The sequence below is a fragment of the Lates calcarifer genome, linkage group LG23 (assembly GCF_001640805.2).
Source record: "Lates calcarifer isolate ASB-BC8 linkage group LG23, TLL_Latcal_v3, whole genome shotgun sequence".
Lineage (NCBI taxonomy): Eukaryota > Metazoa > Chordata > Actinopteri > Centropomidae > Lates > Lates calcarifer.
The window spans coordinates 3,832,485-3,853,200 of NC_066855.1; the positions used below are offsets into that span (position 1 = coordinate 3,832,485).

General features: G+C 43.5%; 2 protein-coding genes across 2 annotated transcripts in view; one reads left to right on the top strand and one right to left on the bottom strand.

Moving 5' to 3' along the window:
• Window positions 1–6,720, bottom strand: part of shisa9a (shisa family member 9a) — a 50,545-nt gene extending 43,825 nt beyond the window's left edge. Inside the window, exons 1-2 of the mRNA XM_018685495.2 lie at window positions 5,731–6,720; window positions 4,826–4,932 (exon numbers count right to left, since the gene is read on the bottom strand). Of these exons, the coding sequence (XP_018541011.1) occupies window positions 4,826–4,932; window positions 5,731–6,245 (622 nt within the window). The 5' untranslated portion in view covers window positions 6,246–6,720. The remainder of the gene's footprint in view (window positions 1–4,825; window positions 4,933–5,730) is intronic.
• Window positions 6,721–8,143: 1,423 nt separating this feature from the next.
• cpped1 (calcineurin-like phosphoesterase domain containing 1) overlaps window positions 8,144–20,716 on the top strand; it is a 29,988-nt gene continuing 17,415 nt past the window's right edge. Inside the window, 3 exon segments of the mRNA XM_018685499.2 lie at window positions 8,144–8,362; window positions 11,401–11,444; window positions 11,446–11,620. Of these exon segments, the coding sequence (XP_018541015.1) occupies window positions 8,299–8,362; window positions 11,401–11,444; window positions 11,446–11,620 (283 nt within the window). The 5' untranslated portion in view covers window positions 8,144–8,298.

Here is a 20,716-nt window from a genome sequence, read left to right on the forward strand (position 1 = left end):
ACACCAAAACCTCAAACTTAAAAAGATTAGAATGTACTTCAAATCCAAGTGGCCAAATCTAAATGTGCCTAGTTCTGCTAATGAAAAGTATTTCCATGAAGTGAAGCCCAGATTGGGTTAGCCCACCTGAACACAAGGAATTCACAGAAAATGGGAATGATTATATGGATGAGGAAGTGTGCATGTAACTGAGCACAGTTTCATCACATTGATGAGAATTTTCTGTTAGATGAAGAGTTTCAGGCAACAGGCTGCACACCTCCAACTCCTCAGCAAGGTCACAACTTTACTGTGTGGAAGACTTTTCACACCAGGTCTAGCGTGAAATCAAATCACAGTGAATTTTTTTTGACTGACCTCTTAATCAAAATAATGTGCATATCTTTTGCTGCATTGTAAACAGATACACCAGTTGTTTCTGACTCTTTCTGACAAAGTAGCTGCTCAGCGAGTGTTTGCATTTCTGAGTATTTGTATTAAGCGAGGGCGTCACCAAATTGAGGAGTAAAATCTTTAAGATTACAACTTTAAATCTCCACATTTGTAAAAAAAAAAAAAAAAAAACAACAGCTGTGTGGTGGCAGGTGGTTCTGCCAAATCAAGGGTGATATAACAGGCATTATGTTTTTGTGTTGTTGGAGTGTGTGTATGACAGGCCTGACAAATAAGTTTCTGTGCGACTTCATGTGTGTGACAAGGCTTGTTTTCCTGTAAAACAGGCATTGTGAACGCAAGTATATCAAATTAAAAAATGGAACACGCAAACATTTTCCTCCATGGTTTGGATCAAAGAAAACTAGCTGTAGATATAGTGGAAGCTTTACTGTCGCTCCAACGGGCTATGAGCCTGAAAGACAAACTCAGGGATGGAGCTACAACTCCACCTGCTTTTCTTGCCTGTTTGAACATGAGGACAGAAGCTGAGCTTCAAACGGAGCTGGAGCTGGAGTGACGCCTCACAGATAACTACCTCCAGCTATGTCATTTTCTCTTTCACAGCCTCTTTGCTTGTTTCTGCGGCCTGTGTGTAGGTTTGCTAGCTGGAGCTCCTCTTTCTGCTTTGACACTCTGCAATCAGATGTGACACACTGACGGCTCAGATGACAGCTGGGAAGACAAGGTCACACAGTCACCTACTTTTAATGAAGGATATGCACGCAGCTTCCTTTTGACAGGCCTGCGCCGTGCGCGAACACGCACTTGCACGCTGCATGCACACCGTGTGTGTGTGCACACATACACAGTCACAAGGCGGAGCTGGAGTATTTTGCAGACGGGGCCTTTTCTCGTGCCTGTGCAATCTCAGAAGCAATTACCTATTAAAATTTCATCCTTCCCATCTCAGAATGTTTAGGAAAAGATTATAACTGCTGGGGAGGTAATTAAGCCTGCAAATGGTGAATTGAGTTGTGAATACAGAGTGCTGCGTACGTGTGTGAGTGTGCATGTAGCTGTGTGTGTTTTGTCTTAATAAAACTAATAGTGGTGCCCACCTAGAGCTCTTTAGTGTGATACCCAAAATGACAATCACAGAACTAAAAAGTACAATATTGGTTTGGGGGATGTGTTTGATGGAGTAATTCACAAGGATAACAACTTTTTTCCCAATTAAATTTCACATCTAATTTCTTCATTAGATTGTATAGTAAGTGTGGTAACAATGAGATTAGCTGCTGCTTTGTCAATTAGACTTAAACACTCAAGTCTTCTAGTTTCTAGTGCTAAAACCATGTTGAAAGTCACCTTGAATTAAGTGGCAATGGCTCAAGATGTTTTCAGTGGCAATCCAAGCAAGAGCATAGCTTTAATATAAAAGACATGACAAATACAAAGCCCTGTCCTTCAGAGCTTCAAAAATGGTTGCTGCAATCAGTCTGGGTGTTGCCACCGAGATCATTTGCACCATTCGCTTCCCTTTTTCCCCCGGTCTCGCTCTCTCCTCTTTCTGCGTTCCTCCCGTCTTTGTCTCTTCAGCTCTTTGATGCTGAAAGTGAAGGGACACCGGATTTTCAGCCTTTTAAGGATTCAAGCAAAGGCTCCGGGTTTTGAGATGACATGAAAGTCTGCCAGCCAGGCCCGATCGGGGAATTGGTGGGCCGGCTGGTTCTGGTTCACAAAGCAACCAAAGTGTCCATTTTTAATATGCAGCGGGTTGCCCCCCCCTCCTCGCTGGATTCACATGGGGGCCACCAACATAACAAACACAAACCTCAGGCTTTTGTATTACTAATTGATACCACACATCTCTCACTTGCACAACACATGTGATAATGATTACGACTTATCAAGACACAGCAATGTGCTCATTGGGAACAGCCTCTGTAGACAAATACACTAAATAAAATGCTTCAGGGGAACCATAAAAACGATGCAGCAGCGGTGGTCATCACTGCTATGAAATGGCATTTTGTGACTGACAGTCGCATGTGGCCCAAAGGAATTTTCCCTGCTTATATAAGCAGCAGAGACCTGCCAGACCAGATTCATTGATGCCAGTAATAGGGCAATCTGGCCATAAGCTATAATCAATATGTGGTTTGCACTAAAAATAGATTTTCCAGCACAATCTTACACTATATTTGACCAAACCCCCTTTTGTGCGCACCAGCATGCGCACACGTACGCTGGCCCTTTTAACCTGAACACTTATCTTTACAGCGCAATTACCACTCTCTTCATTCTTCTTCTCTCCTTCGCTCATCTGTCCTTTGCGTTTAGAGCGACGTTCTTAATGAAAGATCACCTCGACCTTTTCAGTCTATTTATCTTCCGTTAATCACTTAAAACAAGAATAACATGTCCATATCCAGTAAATCCATATCTAATTCCCCTCCTCTCCTACAACCCTTCCCCGTGCCCACCCCCGTGATGAATCGCCTCCCCTCGCCCGACCCATAAAGCAATAAGTCTGGTGGCGGTGGCTGATGGGGAGGATCCCGTCAGATCATAGAGGTTAATAACATTCCACATGATTACCCACAAGCCTGGGGATTAAAGGGGTTCAGGGGAGCAGGTTCCACATTGCAAATAATAATCGCTATTTCACAGCAGCGGTCCTATTGGCCGCTCAGGTGATAGGCCACCCCGCTATCTCATCTCTCCTGCAGTGAAGAGAGAGAAAGAGACTGGTGCAGACCCACAGACATCTACTCAAAGTGTCATTTATCTCTTTTCATGGTGGAACTTTTTTGAGATTTAGACCCCCCCCCTCGTCCCCCCTCCCCAAATCCCCTCCTTTTAATGAATGTAACCCCCCACCCCCCATCTTGTCCATGAGATGCGTACTCATCATGATGTTGATGGTGTCTGTGGGCGTAGTGCTTCATGCTGAGTAGGGTTATGTCACCTTGTCGTTAGCCAGGGAAGCTGTTGTAGGATTACATATTTATCTCATTCTCGCAAGTAGAAGTAGTTACTCAACCCCCACCCACCCCACCTCCCCCACCACCACTTCCTTACATGTACACATCCTCTCCAGCCAGATCTCTGCTGATGGTTTCCAAACATAAACCGTGAACCAGAGGGGAAAATGTAGAAATTCAGCGATGCTATTGGAGCTATACACTAATCAGCAACTGTACTAATAAAAGGCAAGAATGGCATTTTAAAAAGAACTTTCTAAAAACTCAAACCCACGTTAAATAACACGGTGAGGTTGCTCATTTTTTGCTGTGCACCAAAGTGAAAAAAATGTGATGTGGTCTTTTTGATGTGGGAGGATTTCAGCTGCAGTCAGATGGAATCAAACAAGGTGTCATTCGCGTAAAGCTTGATAGTAAGACAAGAAATGAGGGGAAAAACAGTCCTCTAACAAGAGAAACATAAGTGTCTCAAACACATAGTTTATGGTGGAATTCATCTCAGATCTGCTTTTTGTTTCGGCGCAAGAAATAGACGGAGTGGAGATGCAACTTTGCGGGCTGTGTATCCACTGTTTCTATGTGTGCATGCACTGTATGCTCTGGCCCGTACATATTTGAGTGTGTGTGTGTGTGTGTTTTTGCACACATTCATCTGTTTGATCTTCGGTGTTAAAAAACACAAAGAAGCTTGGTACTGTAGCAGCCCACGGGACGCAACAGAAATAGATGGCATTCATAGGCTCTGTATTCTACCCCCACCACCAACACCGCCACCCTTCAAACTCCCAGCACCCCCCTCTCCCTCCCTCCCAAATCCCCCCTACACACTACCACCACTTCCTCACCGACTCACACACACACACACACACACACTCCCACTTCCCTCTTTCTCTCTCTCATTATATCATGTGGGCATGAACCAAAATAAAACAGTGAATAACGGCTGGATTTGAAAAGCAGCAGAAAAGGCAGGCAGATATTCTCTTTCGAGCGCGTTATGAAATGGATGGATATCTGGCCAGTGCGAGATAAAACAAAAACCCAGTGCTGTCATTTGAAACAAAATAGGAAAAAAAAAGAGCCTGCAGGGATGTGTGTGTGTTCTTCTCCCTCTGCACATACTCCATCTTTTAAAGGATTTTCTAACTATGCTCCATCAACCAGATATGAGTTTTTGTGAGTCCAGCTGAGACGATTGACTTAATCTCCAAACACCTTCATGAGGGGCATCTGACACCAACCTGCATGCGTTCAAAGTCACTTTAGATAAGCAGCTTTTTTCTCTTTTTTTCTTTTTGTGTTTTGTGTGGTTTGTTTTTTTGTTTTTTTTTTGCTGACACACGCCCCACCCACACTTCCATATGCTCTCTCTAACTTTCACACACAGTTCACCACAACAGTCAGCGATGAGCTGTCCAAAACTTACAGAACATTTAAAAAAGAAATGTAAAAAAAACACTCACGGAGGTTTGTGGCCCTGGAAACATAGTGCTGTGAGTGCATCCCCAGGGCCTCCTCCCCCCGATACTGCTCACCTGGACACCCGCCCTGCAGCACGCTGGCGACGGCCCTGTCAGACAAACAGACAGAGGAGAGGAGAGGAGAGAGAAAGAAGCGGTGATGGATGAGGGGTGCAGACACGAGGAACTGTGCACAACATGGTTAATTTAATTATTCAGTTGGGCTGCACTGCTGCACAGCATCTTTTCATGAAAGCCGTGAGGTGCAGCTGAGTGTAAAAAAACAACGTGATTCCCTCATGAATGGAAAAATATTTGGTTTTATTTGTCTTGTTTTTTGCTGCAGTCCTTGCACGCACTCTCTTGACTGTTACATTACACTGCGAAGGTGTGTGAAAGCCTTTTCCACTGATCTCAAATCAGACATATAGGCTGCACAATAGAGCGCAATGCCGCCGTTACTCTAGTGAAAGAAACCGCCCCCGCCTGATGAGAGTAGCTCACGTAATGTTATATCACAATGGATGGATAGACTGGAGTAAAAGAGAAAGCATGCAGTATCTACTCCTGTTCATAAAGAGTCTCAGCATAGAGGATGACACAAGTTGCTGTGGTTGCCCAGAAACAACAGCCACAGGGTGTGAAATATAATAATAATATAACATCCCTCATGCATTTTAAAGCGAGTTGCAGCTTTATAATGTTATGCCATCCTAAGTGTCTTTATTCGCATCATATACAGAGAGGTAGATGAAGAAAAAAAGGACACGTTGCGCGCTCCAGATCACTGCGTGCGTAGGCTACTACTGCAAGTGTCTTTGTAAACAAGCGCACCGAGAGAGACAGAGGGAGAGAGAGAGAGAGGGAGGGAGGAAAGGAGAGAGGGAAAGAGGCAGAGAGACACTTACCTGGACATGTTTTCTCTCTGGGGCCGGTGCGCCTTTTCCAGCCCCAGTTTGGTGAAAATCCCCACAAGAGCCATAATGGCCACTACTCCACATATGATGTAAACAATTAAGTTCGTCTTGTCTTTGGTGCTGCCGTGCATCTTGTTCATTTTGTTGTAGGGAGTCTGTCCGGTCTTCATCCACACCGGAGTGTCATAATTTTTACAGGTGCTCTGGTCCAGCCGCGAGTGCTTGTAGGAGCAGCAGAAGCGGAAGCCACAGGTGCCGCAGCAGTACAGATAATTGCCCGTCTTGCAGATGAACGGCGGGTCCCACTGGCCCATCACGTCGTAGTAACCCCGGCATTTGTCCTCCGTGTGCGGGGTCTCCTCGGACACGCTCTCCTCCTCCCTGGAGCCGTTGGAGGTGGCGATCATGACGAATCCCCCGAGCAGTCCCGGCTCCCCGTCAGCCTTGCACACCAGAGCCATAAGTTTGAGCAACAAGAAGCCGAGGAGAAAGTATTTCCCTCTCATCGTGTTCTCCCCTCCGTTCAACTTCACGCGGAAACGAAAAGACTTGGAGAGAGGGGGGAAGGCGCGCGGTCATGATATGCTGAAAAGTCCAGAAACATACATCCAAATAGCAACGCACCGTCATCCGCGCTAATGAACATTTTTACTAACATATCATCATCCAAAAAAAAATGAGAACCAAAAACAAAAACAAAAAACGCGGAATAAAACCACTCTGCGCAGGATGAACTTGACTTAAATCTAACTAACTGCTCTCCAACGCGCGCTCTCTCCGCTGCGCACCTATACGTCTTTCCAGAGAGGCATTTGCGGGGCTCGGATCTCGCGTTTTCGGGAGTGCATCACTTTGACATATCCATCGGTGCGCTCTTACGCACAGGAGTAGGCAGAGACACAAGCCGCACCGAGGATGAGAGCGCAGTGAGCGAATAGAGGAACCGAGGGTGGGAGAGCCTGGTGCGCAAAAGGAGAGGAGGAGGAGAACAGGGGGAGGGAGGGGAGGAGGGAGGGAGACTGCGAGGGCTGAGGAGAGAGAGAGAGAGAGACTTTATTGTGAAATATTGTGATAAAAGCAGCGGAATACGCACATCACTATTCTGGTTTGCCGTCGAGGAAAGGCGTGGGAGCCCCCATCCTCCTGCCCCCCCCACTTTACGCATTTTCAGTCGTAGGTTGCAATTGTTTTATATCACAAGTAGCTTAATGTGTTACAATGGGCAGCCTTTAAAAGGAAAGGGTTACATTTTGAAGAAAAGAAAAAAACAATCCTCCACCAAAAATGTGGCCTCAGGACATCGTCTATATCAGATCTCTGGTGACTTCTCTTTCATAAATGCTGATCCAGATCCAGCTCGTAGACACATCCAAATAACAAAAAATCTTCAAAATAAAAATCTTCAAAATAATGGCCATGTTTGACACTGATTTTCTAAACTGGAAAAATGAACAGTCTCATTCCCAAATGGTATCCGAAAGGAAAATGTCTCTCTCTTTTTAATTTACATTTTACATACAGTGTTGGCATTTGGTAAATGCAATTTTTTTTCATAAAATGTAAAGTGAGAAAAATACATAAATAATTTCCCACCTGCAAAGCTGTAACAAGGATGGTCTATGTTGATTAATGTGGTTAAAAAACAGACCTCTAAAGGACCTTCTGGTGTTTTTTAGACTGTCACCGTGCTGTTTAAAACAATTAATCCCTATTCAAATATATGTAGTATATATATTCAAAGCAACAATAACAACAACAAACAACAAACAACCAGGTACACAGCTTTCCCTCTCTGGTAAAAGAGTGGATGCCGGACACTGGATTTGGAGTGACCTCTCTCCATGGTGCTGAAAAGGCTCCAGCCTCTGTCCAATGTCCTTGTACCTTTGGGTGAACAATGAGCCGTGGGTGATCACATGGTTTCCTGGAGGAGTTTCTTTTTTCTCTTTCTTTCTCTTTAATCTGTATGCACACTCCATATCTTCAATTTATACAGGTTTATGCTCAGGTGCTGTATAATGAGAATGATCACCTAGTTAAAATGGTCTGTTTGCTTTACAGAATATCCATTAACATGAAGTAAAGCCTGTGAATAAAATGATAGTATAATTCAGTTTTTTTCTCATTTTAAGATATCAGCACCTTCAGTGACCCCGGGCCTCCCTGTGGTGTAGTTTGGAAAGCACTGGGGAGAATTAGGCTGATTCAGCATCCACATAAAAACATCAAGAAAAAAATGAATTCGCAGGCTAAACTTAAAGAAATATATATTACAGGCTGCACCTGGTTTGCTGGATGTACACCTGGATATATGAATGCGCTGCCTTCTATAGTGAGACGTGCATGTTGCAGCCACACGGGGGGCCGCTGCAGCGAAAAGTCGCACAGACTCGCAGCCAGGCAGTGTAGTCGATCGCCGATCGTCTCCACCGTTAGCTACCCGCGGAGACAGCTGGAGCGACACAGCAGTCAGCCACACAACAAACCTGCCCGGAGACCTGACAGGCTCACAAGTGGCAAAACAGTTTGCTCGGACAGCTCGTCAACCGGTAGGATCTTATGGCTGAGAGCGAGGATATCTTTCTCAGGGCAAAACATCGGGCATTCAGCGGGCTAACTGAAGGTAGCCGACTGTTTTAGCTTCTTTAGCCGCGCCGGTTAGCCAGCTCAGAGGCTAACGCGCTAGCTAACGTTCCCTGTAACTTGGCTGTTACACAAGTTGTTGCTGCTGGCTACAGGTCAGCGGTCTAACCCGAGCAAACGCAGCCCACTGACAGCTTTTGTACAGCTTTGTTTTAATAACCGGGTCACCGTTGTCCGCCGTAGCCAAGCTAGAGGGCTAGCTTGCTAGCTTATGTTTACAAAATTATGTTTGGTGTTGTGTTGTGCTCTGTTTCCGTAATTAATCAAATCAGCACAGTGCTTACTTCCTTGCTGCGCTTATTTCAAAAGTTTCTGGTAATTTATCATCGTGTAATTAAATAGTGGGCTAATAATACACACCAAACTGACACTAAAAGCCATGTGTGTGTCACAACTTCAAGTCTTGAGCTGAAACTTTTGTATAAAATATGAAGGTGGAGACAGGCTGTTGTGGCATGGCGTGAATTGGACTGTTGAGGCTCTGTGGTTCAGCCTGCAGTCAAAAGGGAGGGATTAAAAACATAATCACACTGACATGCAGCTGTGTGTTCATCACTTTTCTATATTAATATCTGTTTAATTCTTTAGAAACTTGTATTGGAAAACTGCTGGTATAAGTGAACCCAGGGGGAGAAGTTGAAGTGTTGAGTATTTTATTGTTTGCTGCAAAAGCAACCCCCCCCCAGCCCACCCTCCACTTTCATCTCAAATGATGATTAGTTTTGTTTGGAGCGCACCATCTGCCACCTGAGAAATCTCTGCGATTCATGTTTGAAGTTGTGCACGCACAGCAACAGACACACAAGGCTGCTGCCTCTTATCTCCCGTCATGGGAGCTTTGTTGACTCCACCAAGTCCTTGTGTTTTTTTAATTTCTTTTTCATTTGTCTGTGAAATGGTTCACACATCTGACTCCAGAGAGAAAGAGAGAGAGAGAGAGAGATACTGTACTATAAAGTACATTCACTGCAACAAAAAGCTTTTGTGTGAGAGTGCCTTGCAGCTCCATGAAATCTATACAGATTGTGTATGTTGTTAGGGGCACTGACAAAGAAGATGGTTAATAACCCAGAAGCAGGACGTGTGCACATTTGCATGCTTGTATGATTTGAATACATTCCTTTGCAAAAAAAAGAGCAGGTCTTATCTGCTCACCGAGGAATATATTGTTATGATTTCCATATGCAAACGTTCGTAAGCTGAGACAGAGTTTAGAGAGTGTTCTGCTGAGCTGCAAGCTGAGATCAAGATGTGCTGATGAAAGTTTTTGATCTGTTTAAAAGACACACCTAGTCTGCATTCTCTCTAGAAGTAAGTGCTGATGGACTGTCATAGCTTGCTGAGTTAAAGTTAGGAAACTTCACTTTATACTACAGTGGTCGTGACAGCTGGTTTGAATTCAGAATTCGTCAGCAGTCCTCGCTGTGTAGTCTTAAGTTAAGATCAAGGCCAGGCTAGTTTGGACTGAAGGCATTCCTAAGTAATTTGGCTGAAGAGATGATGATGATAATCATTAAAGGAGAATGTGTTCCCCCTCGTGGTTTCATAAATGTCAATTACACTGAGGGGATCATTGTTAAGCTTTATACTTGTCTAGTTCCCAGGAGCAAGACACTCTTTCTTTTCCTATCTTTGCTCAAGTTTCTCTGGAGGACAGAATTATCATAAACTCATTTGGGGGAGAGATACATGGAGAGCATGTTAAACACAGAGGATGCTGAGCAGCTACTCGCCCCTGCTGAGTGTGAGTGAGGGGATTTGTGCAGAATGCAGATGCAGACTCTCCACAGTGACAGCAGTGCATAACTACAGTAGCTCTGCTTCCACACTCTCCTCCAGAAACTAAATGAGTGGAGCAGAAAGCTGTTGTTTACACCTGCTTTTAGCATCAGTCCATTTGCGAGTAACAAGGGGGTCTCCATTTCCATATCACTTTGCCGGGCCGTCTCTCGTGTCCTTCATGTCATACCTTGTCATTACCATCAGCTGAGCTGCTGTTGAGTGTCTGCGCCCGTTCTTTACATGGAAACCCAGGCGCAGTTTGCCTTGTTAATGAATATTTGAGGATGATTATATTGTAGGGCTCTCCTGTTACGTAATGTTAGGATTATGTAAAACACTTATTCTTTGCCATTCATTCTCCAACATGTAGCCGATTGTTAATTATTTAGCATTGGTTACTCATGAAGTGAGTATGTACAGCTTTAACAAAAGGCTGTACGTTACACCTCCCCCCTCTGGATCTTCAATTCCCAGTTCCCAGTCCTAAATCCTGATCATAGTGCTTTCAACAATTCAAGTGTTGTGTTTATTCCAATAATGAATATGATGAGCTTTCTACATGAAGCTTTCACAGCAGGCCTTATACCACTGAATGACTCATGCTGTGATGACACCTAATCCTTAATGCTTTTATTTTTCTGCTTATTACTACAGTATGTGCAGTGTGGAGTCTGTGGAGGCTTCTTATGACCTAAACATATTGAAATGAAGATGTTCAGATGCTGCCAGAATGTGGACTTAATAGCAGTTAGATAAACCAGAAGGTCGGCTGCTAGTGAAAGTTCCATCCATTAAATGTGTGTGTGGACAAGTTTAAATTTGAAGGAAAGTACATGAGTATATAGATTTTCCATTAATAGGTAAAATGACCAGAGCTGCTACAATTAGTTGGTTGATCAGCTTATCAACAGAAAATAAACTTTGATGGTTCCAGCTTCTCAAATGTGAGGATTTGATGTTTTCCTTTGTAGTAAACTGAGAAAGACGGAACAAATAGAAAAAAAACACTGACACTTAATCACCATATAAAGTTGTTTTCGCAAAGTCCTGAGCTGAAAACAGCAGCTTTATGTGGCTGAAAACAAGACTGCTGAGCGTGGGCTGTAAAACCAAAACAGTGAGCTGAAAGATATTAAAGTGCTGGAGAACTAACGGGAGCACCGTGGTCATGGTGGTAAACCAGAGTGTCTCTGTCAACGCTGCTATTAAGGTCATGCTCTTCTTTATTTGTTCCAGATGCAGAGCGTGAGTGGACGGGACCATTTTGCTTCATCCAGGCCTGCAGACCCCCAACTTGGGTTGATGAAGGCCTGGAGGGTAGGCGACTGTGACGGCGGAGGGGACGAATGGGCCGAGGAGGTTGAGCTCACAAAGCAGGCTGTGGAGGCCGTAAACCAGCTCAGACCCAGGCCGAGGTTCATGGTGCTGTGTGGGGACCTGGTCCACGCCATGCCAGGTAGGGATAGAGCACACTGTAACACACTTAAAAGAACTACATCAGAGTATTACTGCTGATCTCTCCCCTCAAAGTAAAGATTTTATACTTTGTTTTTCACCTGGTGAAGTCTTTGTCTTTTTCTAAGAATACACTCTTTTAGTCAGTACCTCTCAACAGGTGTTTGGGGGGAAGCACCAAGTGTGGGTCCTGCTGTTGTGTTGTGATGAAACATTATTTGAAGTGCGCTGCGTTTTAGCTAAACATTATAATACTTTGAACTTCTCTGAGCGATAAATACATGCTGAGTTCTAAGGGCTGTAAAGAAGCTACGGCAGCACATGCTTCCCATTGAAAACAACCCACAGCAGTGAAGACAGGCTCCCAGCGGAGACACAGCCGTATGGACAGTAAAAACAAAATATTGGCATCAACCAGTGTTGCTGCCAATTATCTGCCTAATGTTGGAGGACATAATGTGAACTCAACAGATGCAAGTTGTGTGAGCTTTAACTCAGCTCAGGCTCTTTTAGTCAAATGATACAGCAGTGGCCCCATGAGTGTTATCTCATGGCATCTGGTACCTCACACAGGCTCATGCAAATGCTGCACTTATTTCAAAGTGTTTGGAATGGCTCTCCCAAATTACTGATAAGAGCAAACTGTTTAGAAACGTAACCGCCGATTTCAGGTGCTATACACCGTTTTACCGGTCCAACAGTTTTATGCCTCATTTGTATTCAGTGAAAGATGTACTATTCAGTCAGGTAATCAACCACCAAACCAAGTGTTTCATGTCTTTTGTGGTGAAATAAAGCAACAAGCGGTTTATTATGTGGATTTGTGGACAGTGATTAAACCTACTGAGGTCATGAGGCTGCTTTCTATACCCACGATACAGATTTAATATGAGGAACATCACATACGCTGTGGGTGAAGGCGGAGAGATGGTGTGATAAGATTTCATAACTGAGCTATGACATACATCAACTTTATGTCTAGTTGAATCTTCATATTGAACAGCCAAATCCGATTTGACTGACAAAATTCAGTCAGGTACAGCCCTAATGATGTAACTTATTATATTTCTGAGTGCTTTTCTCTGGCTAGTAGCCCTCACTCCTTTGCCTGCTGAAATGTTATTCACTGTCAGCGGATTACTGGATTAGTGCTTAAACTAACCACATTTCTGTGATACATCAGGCATTTGCTCTGATATTTCCACCTTGAATTATTTTGTGATGTGTAGAGGTCAGACTGATCAGTAGTGTTGAACGTGTCTCTGCTCACACTGCGGGTTCCAGTTTCTGACCTGCCCAGCGTGAGATGACTTTCTGATTAGCCAGGAAAGCTGCACGGAAAAGAGCTATTACGCCAATGTCAAATATATTTGTCATAACAGTAAAATGTGACATGAATGTTTCTGACTGAAACCATTAAAATTTCATGCTTTTCTGTCATATAGAATACCAAATAGATGTGCAGTGTAATCTGAGTCTCGTTTTTGAGCCTCGGGCAGAATTGATTATTTGTGACCCCAGTGCAGCAGGTAGGAGAGGTTTGTGATGACCTATAAAATGTATGTATGCATCTTTGGGAATGGTGAATGGCATTTGACCAAAATATGCCATGTAGCTATATAGGACACCTGTAATAGACACGGTGCTCTGAATTATTTCACATACCATGTATAGATACCGCTGTCAGGAGTGTGTGAATATATAGAAATTCTTGAATTTTCAAACCTCCTCTGTGCTGTGTCCATTGCTGCAGATTCTCTGATATGTTGTTAGCAGAGGCTGAGTGAGCTTTCTAACATTCATCAGTCTTTAAAGAGAATGGAATATGTCTGATATATATATATTGATTAATGTATTCTCAACTGCCCTCCTAATCTAATTAATGCAGCCCGTGAAGAACATCAGCTACGGGATGGTTCAGCTGCAGAATATTCCTCACTGAGGCAGGTCTGAACATTAGCCTTCACTGTTTCCAAGTCTGTAAACAACAAACTCCCCTATGACAGCAGCTGATATTTATCTATGAAAAAGATCAGGCCTTCTGGCCATTCTCAGGCTGATGCTGATGAAGATTTTGGCTATTGATCAGACCAACCAGAATTTAAATTCCAAAAATCTGTATGATAGCGCCTGCTGCAGCTGGCAGGTAAAAAAAAAAAAAAAAAAAAAAAGTTTTCTGCCCTGTTCACCAGGTCTAGTTTGTTAACATGAGACCCCCAGTGACAGCATCTAATATTTATCTATAAAAAAGCACCTGGTTGCCTTCAAGCTGTTTACATGAGGGCAAGATTTCTGCTTTGTTGAACTGGTTCAGCAGATGGATACTGGTTGCAGATGGAGAATACGAGGCCTTTGTATTCAATCATTTAGTTTGTAAATAATAGTTAACTGTAGTTTACGCTGGTTTCTCTCATCAGTCTTACTGAATTAGACATGTTAGATCTATTTGAACCAGGACAGCGAGCCAGCTTCTGTTGCCACAGTGGCAGCTGGTTTTCCCTAACTCACCAGCTGCTTTGCCTGTCCACCCAGACAAATAGATTTTCGGAATAGAACTGGGTTCGACAATAGTTGGATACCTCCAGAAGTGGCTGGCCAAGTAAACAAAATAATCATTTTGCTGCTCATTTCCCACCTTGTTTGGATCTGACACGCTGTGTTTGGCTCATGCTGCGTTCAATTGCGCTCCCTCCTGTCTGTCTGTGTCTCTGTTTCGGTAGTGACTAGAGATATAATGATTAATACTAACTTGTGAACATAAAACAGCCAGTTCCACTGATGAAGTAAAAGACCTTATAAAGCTATAGACAATACTTCTGTGTCTCTCAGTTGAAGACCTTGACTGTGTGGCTAGGCAGGCATTAGTGACAAAATTATGTTTTCATTGAAGTAACTGTAATGAAATGAGTGACTATGGCGTGATCTTCATTTTTTTCTTTTGTTCTTTTTTCGATGTCCAGCTGTCTGATTTGATAACAGGGTAAATGAAACTGGCAGGCAGGACCCACTGTAGAGTTAATGTTCAGCAAAGAAGAGCCGCAAGCCGCCAACCAATGCAAACTACCTTTGCATGACAATTAGGCAGCTAGCATGAGGTGCCTGCCTGGCTGAGTGGCCTAAAGGAATGGGCACGGAGAGGGAAAAGAAGTCGGCAGGCGAACCTGTCTCTCCCTCCATCTCTGCATGTCTTCTCTCTCAGTGCATCTGTTTACATGTTTGATTGGATCATGATGAAAGTATCACTGAGCTTGATGCTGATTTGAAGATTATGTAAGATATTATGCAGAAGCAGAATATTTTGTTTGATATGGTGCAGTATGTCATGTGTAGAATGTCCTTGGCCCCTGTTTCTAAAATTTGACTCAGGGCAAACTATTCATATGCAACACACATTTGGCTTGGCTTAGTCACTTTTTTTGGGTCGTAATGACCACCAATTTTAGCTGCACAGGGACAGTCATGAACACTCCTGGAACTGTCTCTCCCTATCATCCAAAAGTCTTGCTGTAGGCGTCCAAGTATCCTTATCATCTCCATGACTGCACCATTTAGACCAAAACATGGCCGCCATCCATTTTCCACCACTTCCCCCGTCTCCCTCTGATCACTCGCATTTATAGGTCACAGCGAGATCTATTTCAGATGCACAGTGGGACAGTAGATAGTGTAAGCATGGGGTTTAAACCGCGAGGCCTCGGGGACCTTTAAACGCCGCGGCGTCAGCCCCTGTTACTGTCAGCCCCAGCAGAGCAGGTTGTGTGTGCCATCCTCATTACTCGCCACGTCCGTCACTTGCCTGGCAACTGGGCTGCTGCGTCGGTGGGGAGGAGGGAAGAGATATTAGGAGCTGCTCCTTCCATCTCTCGGCTGACATTTCCCCTTAAACTGTTTATTTACAATACAGAATGAATGGGTGGCGGCCAGGGGAAGCTGGCTGTCAACCGGCATTGTCAACACCACTGCCTGTCGGCGACGGGAAATTGGCAACTGTATTTCTGTTCCCACGGATTTCACTCTCTATCTCTCCTCTCCGTCACTTTCACATTCTCTTTTCCTTTCTGTCTCTTTCCTCATCATCTGTTCTCTTTCGGAAACAGCTGCAGTTTCATGCCTCATACCTTATTTTGACAACCTTCATTTGCAAGTCTGACACTGTACACAAACACGCTGACTTATTCTCGCCTGTGATGAATCTATTTCTAGCATCAGTGTGAATTAAATCTGGCGTTGAGGAATCAAAAGTTTGTTCTTGTAATTGTTCTGGAACAAACATGAAGAAACAATGGAATCTTTGTGTTCATCAGTATTGGGTTTTTTAACTTGATTTGATCTTGATTTGAAGGCAGGAAAACTGAAGGCTGACTGGTGATGTTGCAATGTGATAAATCCCCATTCTTATCAAAGAATTGTTGGCGAAGCAGTGATCAGAAGCGTTCATGCACACGAGATGGAGAGGAACCCCGATGGACTTCATTTGCATCCCATCACAGTGGTCCACAAGGAGTAATCTCATTCTCCAAAACTAAACAGGTCATGCTTCCCTAAGAAATGCTGGCTAGCGTTTGCTCCCACAGCATCGTGTCATCCAGACCTTTACTGACAGAAAGTTCCTTGATCCCAATTCCCTGTCTCCTCTCCAATCCACGCTAACCCCCAAGAGACGCTTTCTCATCTCAAGGACTGCCTTCAATCTTGCCGTTCGTTCTCCCCCTATCTCTGCCTCTCCCTCCTTCTTTTTCACTCTCTTGTGTCTTTCTCTCACTTATTTTCAAAGCTGACAAATGAAGGGGATAAAGAGCAGTGAGGGGGGTGGCGCGGCGGCGGCGGCAGCAGAGGGAGGAGGCGGGGGGGGGGAAGAGGAGATAGAGGGCTGATTAGATTAGAGAAACATTCTGGACTTTAACACTCTCCTAATGAGCACTACAAAGGATTCAAGCTGTGTCTCTGGGGGTTCGTGAGGGATGTTACGCATGATACAGCGGGGAGAGGTGTATGTGTGTGCATCTGCAAGTGTGCGTGCATGTGTGTAAAACTCACAAAGGTGAAGTAGAGGTTACCTTGGGACTTCCCTGTCCCCTCTCTGTAACTGTGGAAACCTGTTTAATTGCCGTTGAAGGCTGATAAAATGGGGCTCTCTGCGGGATTCTGAAGCAGAGGAGTGGAGAGTATGAAGGGTAGACTGCCAAGGGAGAATTTGTTTTTGGGACACGTGGAAGGAGGGGAGGTGGGTAAGCAGGGATGTTCTGTGTGTGTTTATTTAATGGATTCATACAGTGGCTTGTAGGCAGTAATAGGTTTCTTAGGGGGTTTGGAGCTGCCAGGAGTGTTTAAGTTTAGAGATGTCTCTCTGTCACCACTTTAACACTTTTATAGAGACCCAGGAGATACACAGATCAAATGTCAGTGTTAAAATATCCTCTTAGACCCTGTAAGACAACCCTGGTATATGTCAGTGTGAATCCATCCATCCATCCATTTCTGACAGCTTATCCAAGTCCAGCTTAGGGTAGCAGCAGGGTAAGAAAGGCAGCCAAGACGTCCCTCTCTCAGGCTACGTCCTCTAGGCCAGTGGGGATATGTAATCCTTCCGGCATGCTCTCTGTTTGTCCTAGAGTCTTGTGTAAGGTGGACATGCTCTAGAAAACGTCTAAAGGAAGGCATCCTTAAGGTGCCAGTATACTTTATATACAGGGATTGGCCAGCTGTGAGGAGGTGAGAAAGTTGGACGTCACTTTTTCTCTACCATAACCCAGTCCTTATCAGATGCCCAAACACCTTCAGTTGATTCTTTTCGGGGACAAAGGAGCAGTGGTTCTGCACTGAGCTCCTGCTTCGGATGTCTGAATCTTAAATGTGACCCTGGCCACCCTGCAAAGGAAACTCATTTGGGCCGCTTGTATCAATGATCTCATTCCTTTAGTTACTAGCCAAAGCTCATGACCACAGGTTAGGGCGGGAATGTAGATCGACTCATAAATCAAGACCTTTTCCTGCAATCTCCTGTCCAAAATCCAGTCTTCAGATAAACTCAGCTCAATTTAACGGGAAGACTTCACTGTTTATGACACGTTGGATTAGATTTATGTAAATAAGGGAGATCAGACTAAGCACAGCCATTCCTATCAGCCTCCTGGCAGTATGCACAAGGACAGTGGAGTTTTTGAAAAAGAAATCTAAGCGTGTCTGTTTCTCTTGTGGTTAATGGACCTGGACAGATCACAGCTTTAAAGTTTACAGTGTTTGTGGTGAATTTTGTCTCACACAGTATCGATCCCAGTGTAGTGAAATGTTACCAGTTTTTGTGTGAAAGGCTGTGAGATAGAGTTAATATGACTTCATCTCAGCTACCACCTTGTCATAAATTGTAAGGTAGTGCCAAATCAGCACAACCTGTCAGTGCCAGTACATGCTTGAGTTAGTCACAAATATAGAGGTCCCACACACAGAAAATACAGTTGTTTAAGTGAGGAAAATGTATGCGACAGCAAGACCCCACGCACTATGTGAGGCCTATGTGCAGTGTCGACAGGCAGTCTTTAGAGGAAATTGAGAGGAGTGCTTACAGTGTTGGACAGGCTCAACGAGAACCTGCCAAAGTCTCCTGTCAGGGTTTGAGAATCACAGTGTTGCAATCTCATTAAATGAACAAGGCCTTTCAGTCAGACCTCCAGAGAGAGCAGAGAGCAGCATTGTTGTTGTTGTTTTTTTTATTTCCGTATACACCAATCTGTACGTATATTGCTTATTTCCAAAAGAGGAAAGAAAGGGTGAGAAAATGTACGCATAGAATTCATTTTTCATTTAATGCTTCATGATTCCTCATTTCCTGAGCACAAGGAATCCTACTGATTTATGAAGTGAACATATCCACAGCATTTTATTAATCTTCTGTGTTTCTGGGTTTTTCCTTATTCTTAATTATTGAGGGCAAATGGGTTCACATCACAAGTGTGCAGGCTTTCCTTTCAACCTCGGCAGGACACGTTCTTCCACATAACCTATGACTGTTAAACTTGACACTACCTGTTACCGTAATGGGTTTATCACATCCCACTAATCTGATGCAAGGTGTCTCAAATGCTGCAAGGTTGAGCATTGGTTTGAGCCGTGTAGTGCTGAGGGATGATTCATGGACGTGCTATGTCAGCGGATGGCTGCAGTTGAGGGCAGGCAGCTGGAGGTGTAAGGAAGCAGAAGGCAGCACAGCGTCCCTGCCACTGTGTGAGTCTACCACTGCTATTTCCTCACATGTATTTATCCAGAGAAAGCGTGTGTGGCTAGATGCTCCTGACGATCCCCACCCCGCTTCACTCTCGCTTAATTACACACATTCACACTTGGGTGGTGTCAAGCATAAAACTTTTTTTTTTTTCTGTGCATAGCCAGTGAGCTGTTCCACTGGAGCAGCTGAGAGGGTCAGGTGCCTTGCTAAAGGGCACACTGATGGTGTTTAAAAGAGGACAGAGTGCCTCTCATTCACTTCTAGATTCTCTAAGCTTGTTGAATACTTGAAGAAACAGACCACTTTGAAATAAAAACAAGAAACTGGCTGAATAAATGTGAATAAATGCATAAAATCTGTTAGAACCCACTTGTCTGTAACAGCAGGGTTAGCTGAGAACTACCAGCTGCTACAATTGCATCAGCTTTTCAAATGACAACCTCTGTGCCCCCTCTTCTCCATCTCAGCTCCATTAACGAGGCTGTCTTTGTTTGTATGTGATTGAGGAAGCGGTCAAATATTGTGATTGTGGAATAATGAGTCCACAATGTTGTGTCCTCAGCTGTCATCACATTCAAAAAGATTCTGTTTGCGACTGTCGGCTCCTAAAAGAACAACCTGGATTTTTTGTTTTTCAGTTTTTCACTATGCATCACTGCTTTGACCACTTAAGAACCTTTAGATAATCACTGAGCATTGATGAGTAAGGTAACTTGCTATGCAGAACAAAATCATTATCCACACTAATAATAACCACAGTCATTTCAGTTTGACTGTATAGCATCCAATAATTACAAGAGCAATGGAATTTGTTCACAGGCAACAAATATCACATGTCTAATTGTCAGAATGCTTTTTCTGCCACAGCATGAAATGTTTGGCACAAAAGCATCATGTGTTTAGGTGCCAGTTCTCACTCTCCCTGACTCAGAATTAGTTCCCTACAATGGAAGGCAATTAAACAAAGGAAATTATGCAACTAACAATTATTTTCATTATTGATTACTGATCATATTCCTGATGCATCGTTCCAGTCTAAAAAAACATGTCAGAAAATTGTGAAAAATGTCTATCATGTCTAGGTTCCATCCTCAATTCAAAACCCAAAGATGCTGAGTTTATTATTCACATTAAATATTTGCATTTGTTACCGGAGTGGAGGCTAACCAGTGACTTTTTGGCACTTTCACTGATTTTCTCTCGATTGACTAATTGTTTCAGCTCCAGTTACAAGTCCTTCAGTCATGCACAATACTTAACGAGACTGTTAACTGCTAGTGAAGATCTATAAACATTTTATAGCTATTTGTCCTTTTTTAAATACTACCTGTTACACATGAGCAAATTGATACACTGCGCAGCATTTATTCTTCAAATCTGAATACAAATGCAGTATTAAAAGTGTCACACAGAATCTGTTTTACATAACAAAAAGGGCCTTTATGTCTCTCTTAGCATTTGAGAGCATGTTTGTGTGTTGTATTGACAATTTGAAGCCTGACAGGCTAGCTTAATTATAAAAGGGAGACAGGCGAAAATGCCGTTTTACCTTTTTATCTGGATAAGTTTTTAAACTCTGCATTCTCTCACTCTGTCATGCACAAGATGTTCTGTCGGAAAAGGCTCTTATGTAATGAGTCCTATCCAAACATCCAAGGAAACGTTTGCTCCAAAAGTAGGCCAGTAAAATAATTACTCAGATGAATAAAAAGGAAAAGAAATAAGGGAGAGGAGAAGTGGGAGAGGGAGGAATATCTTGAGAGCAGGGGCCAATAGGTTTGTTTGATTTACATTCTAAATTATAAATAGATTTGAGTCTCATCCATTCTCTGCCTTTTTGCCATGCTCGGACTGAATTAATTTGACTGAAAACAT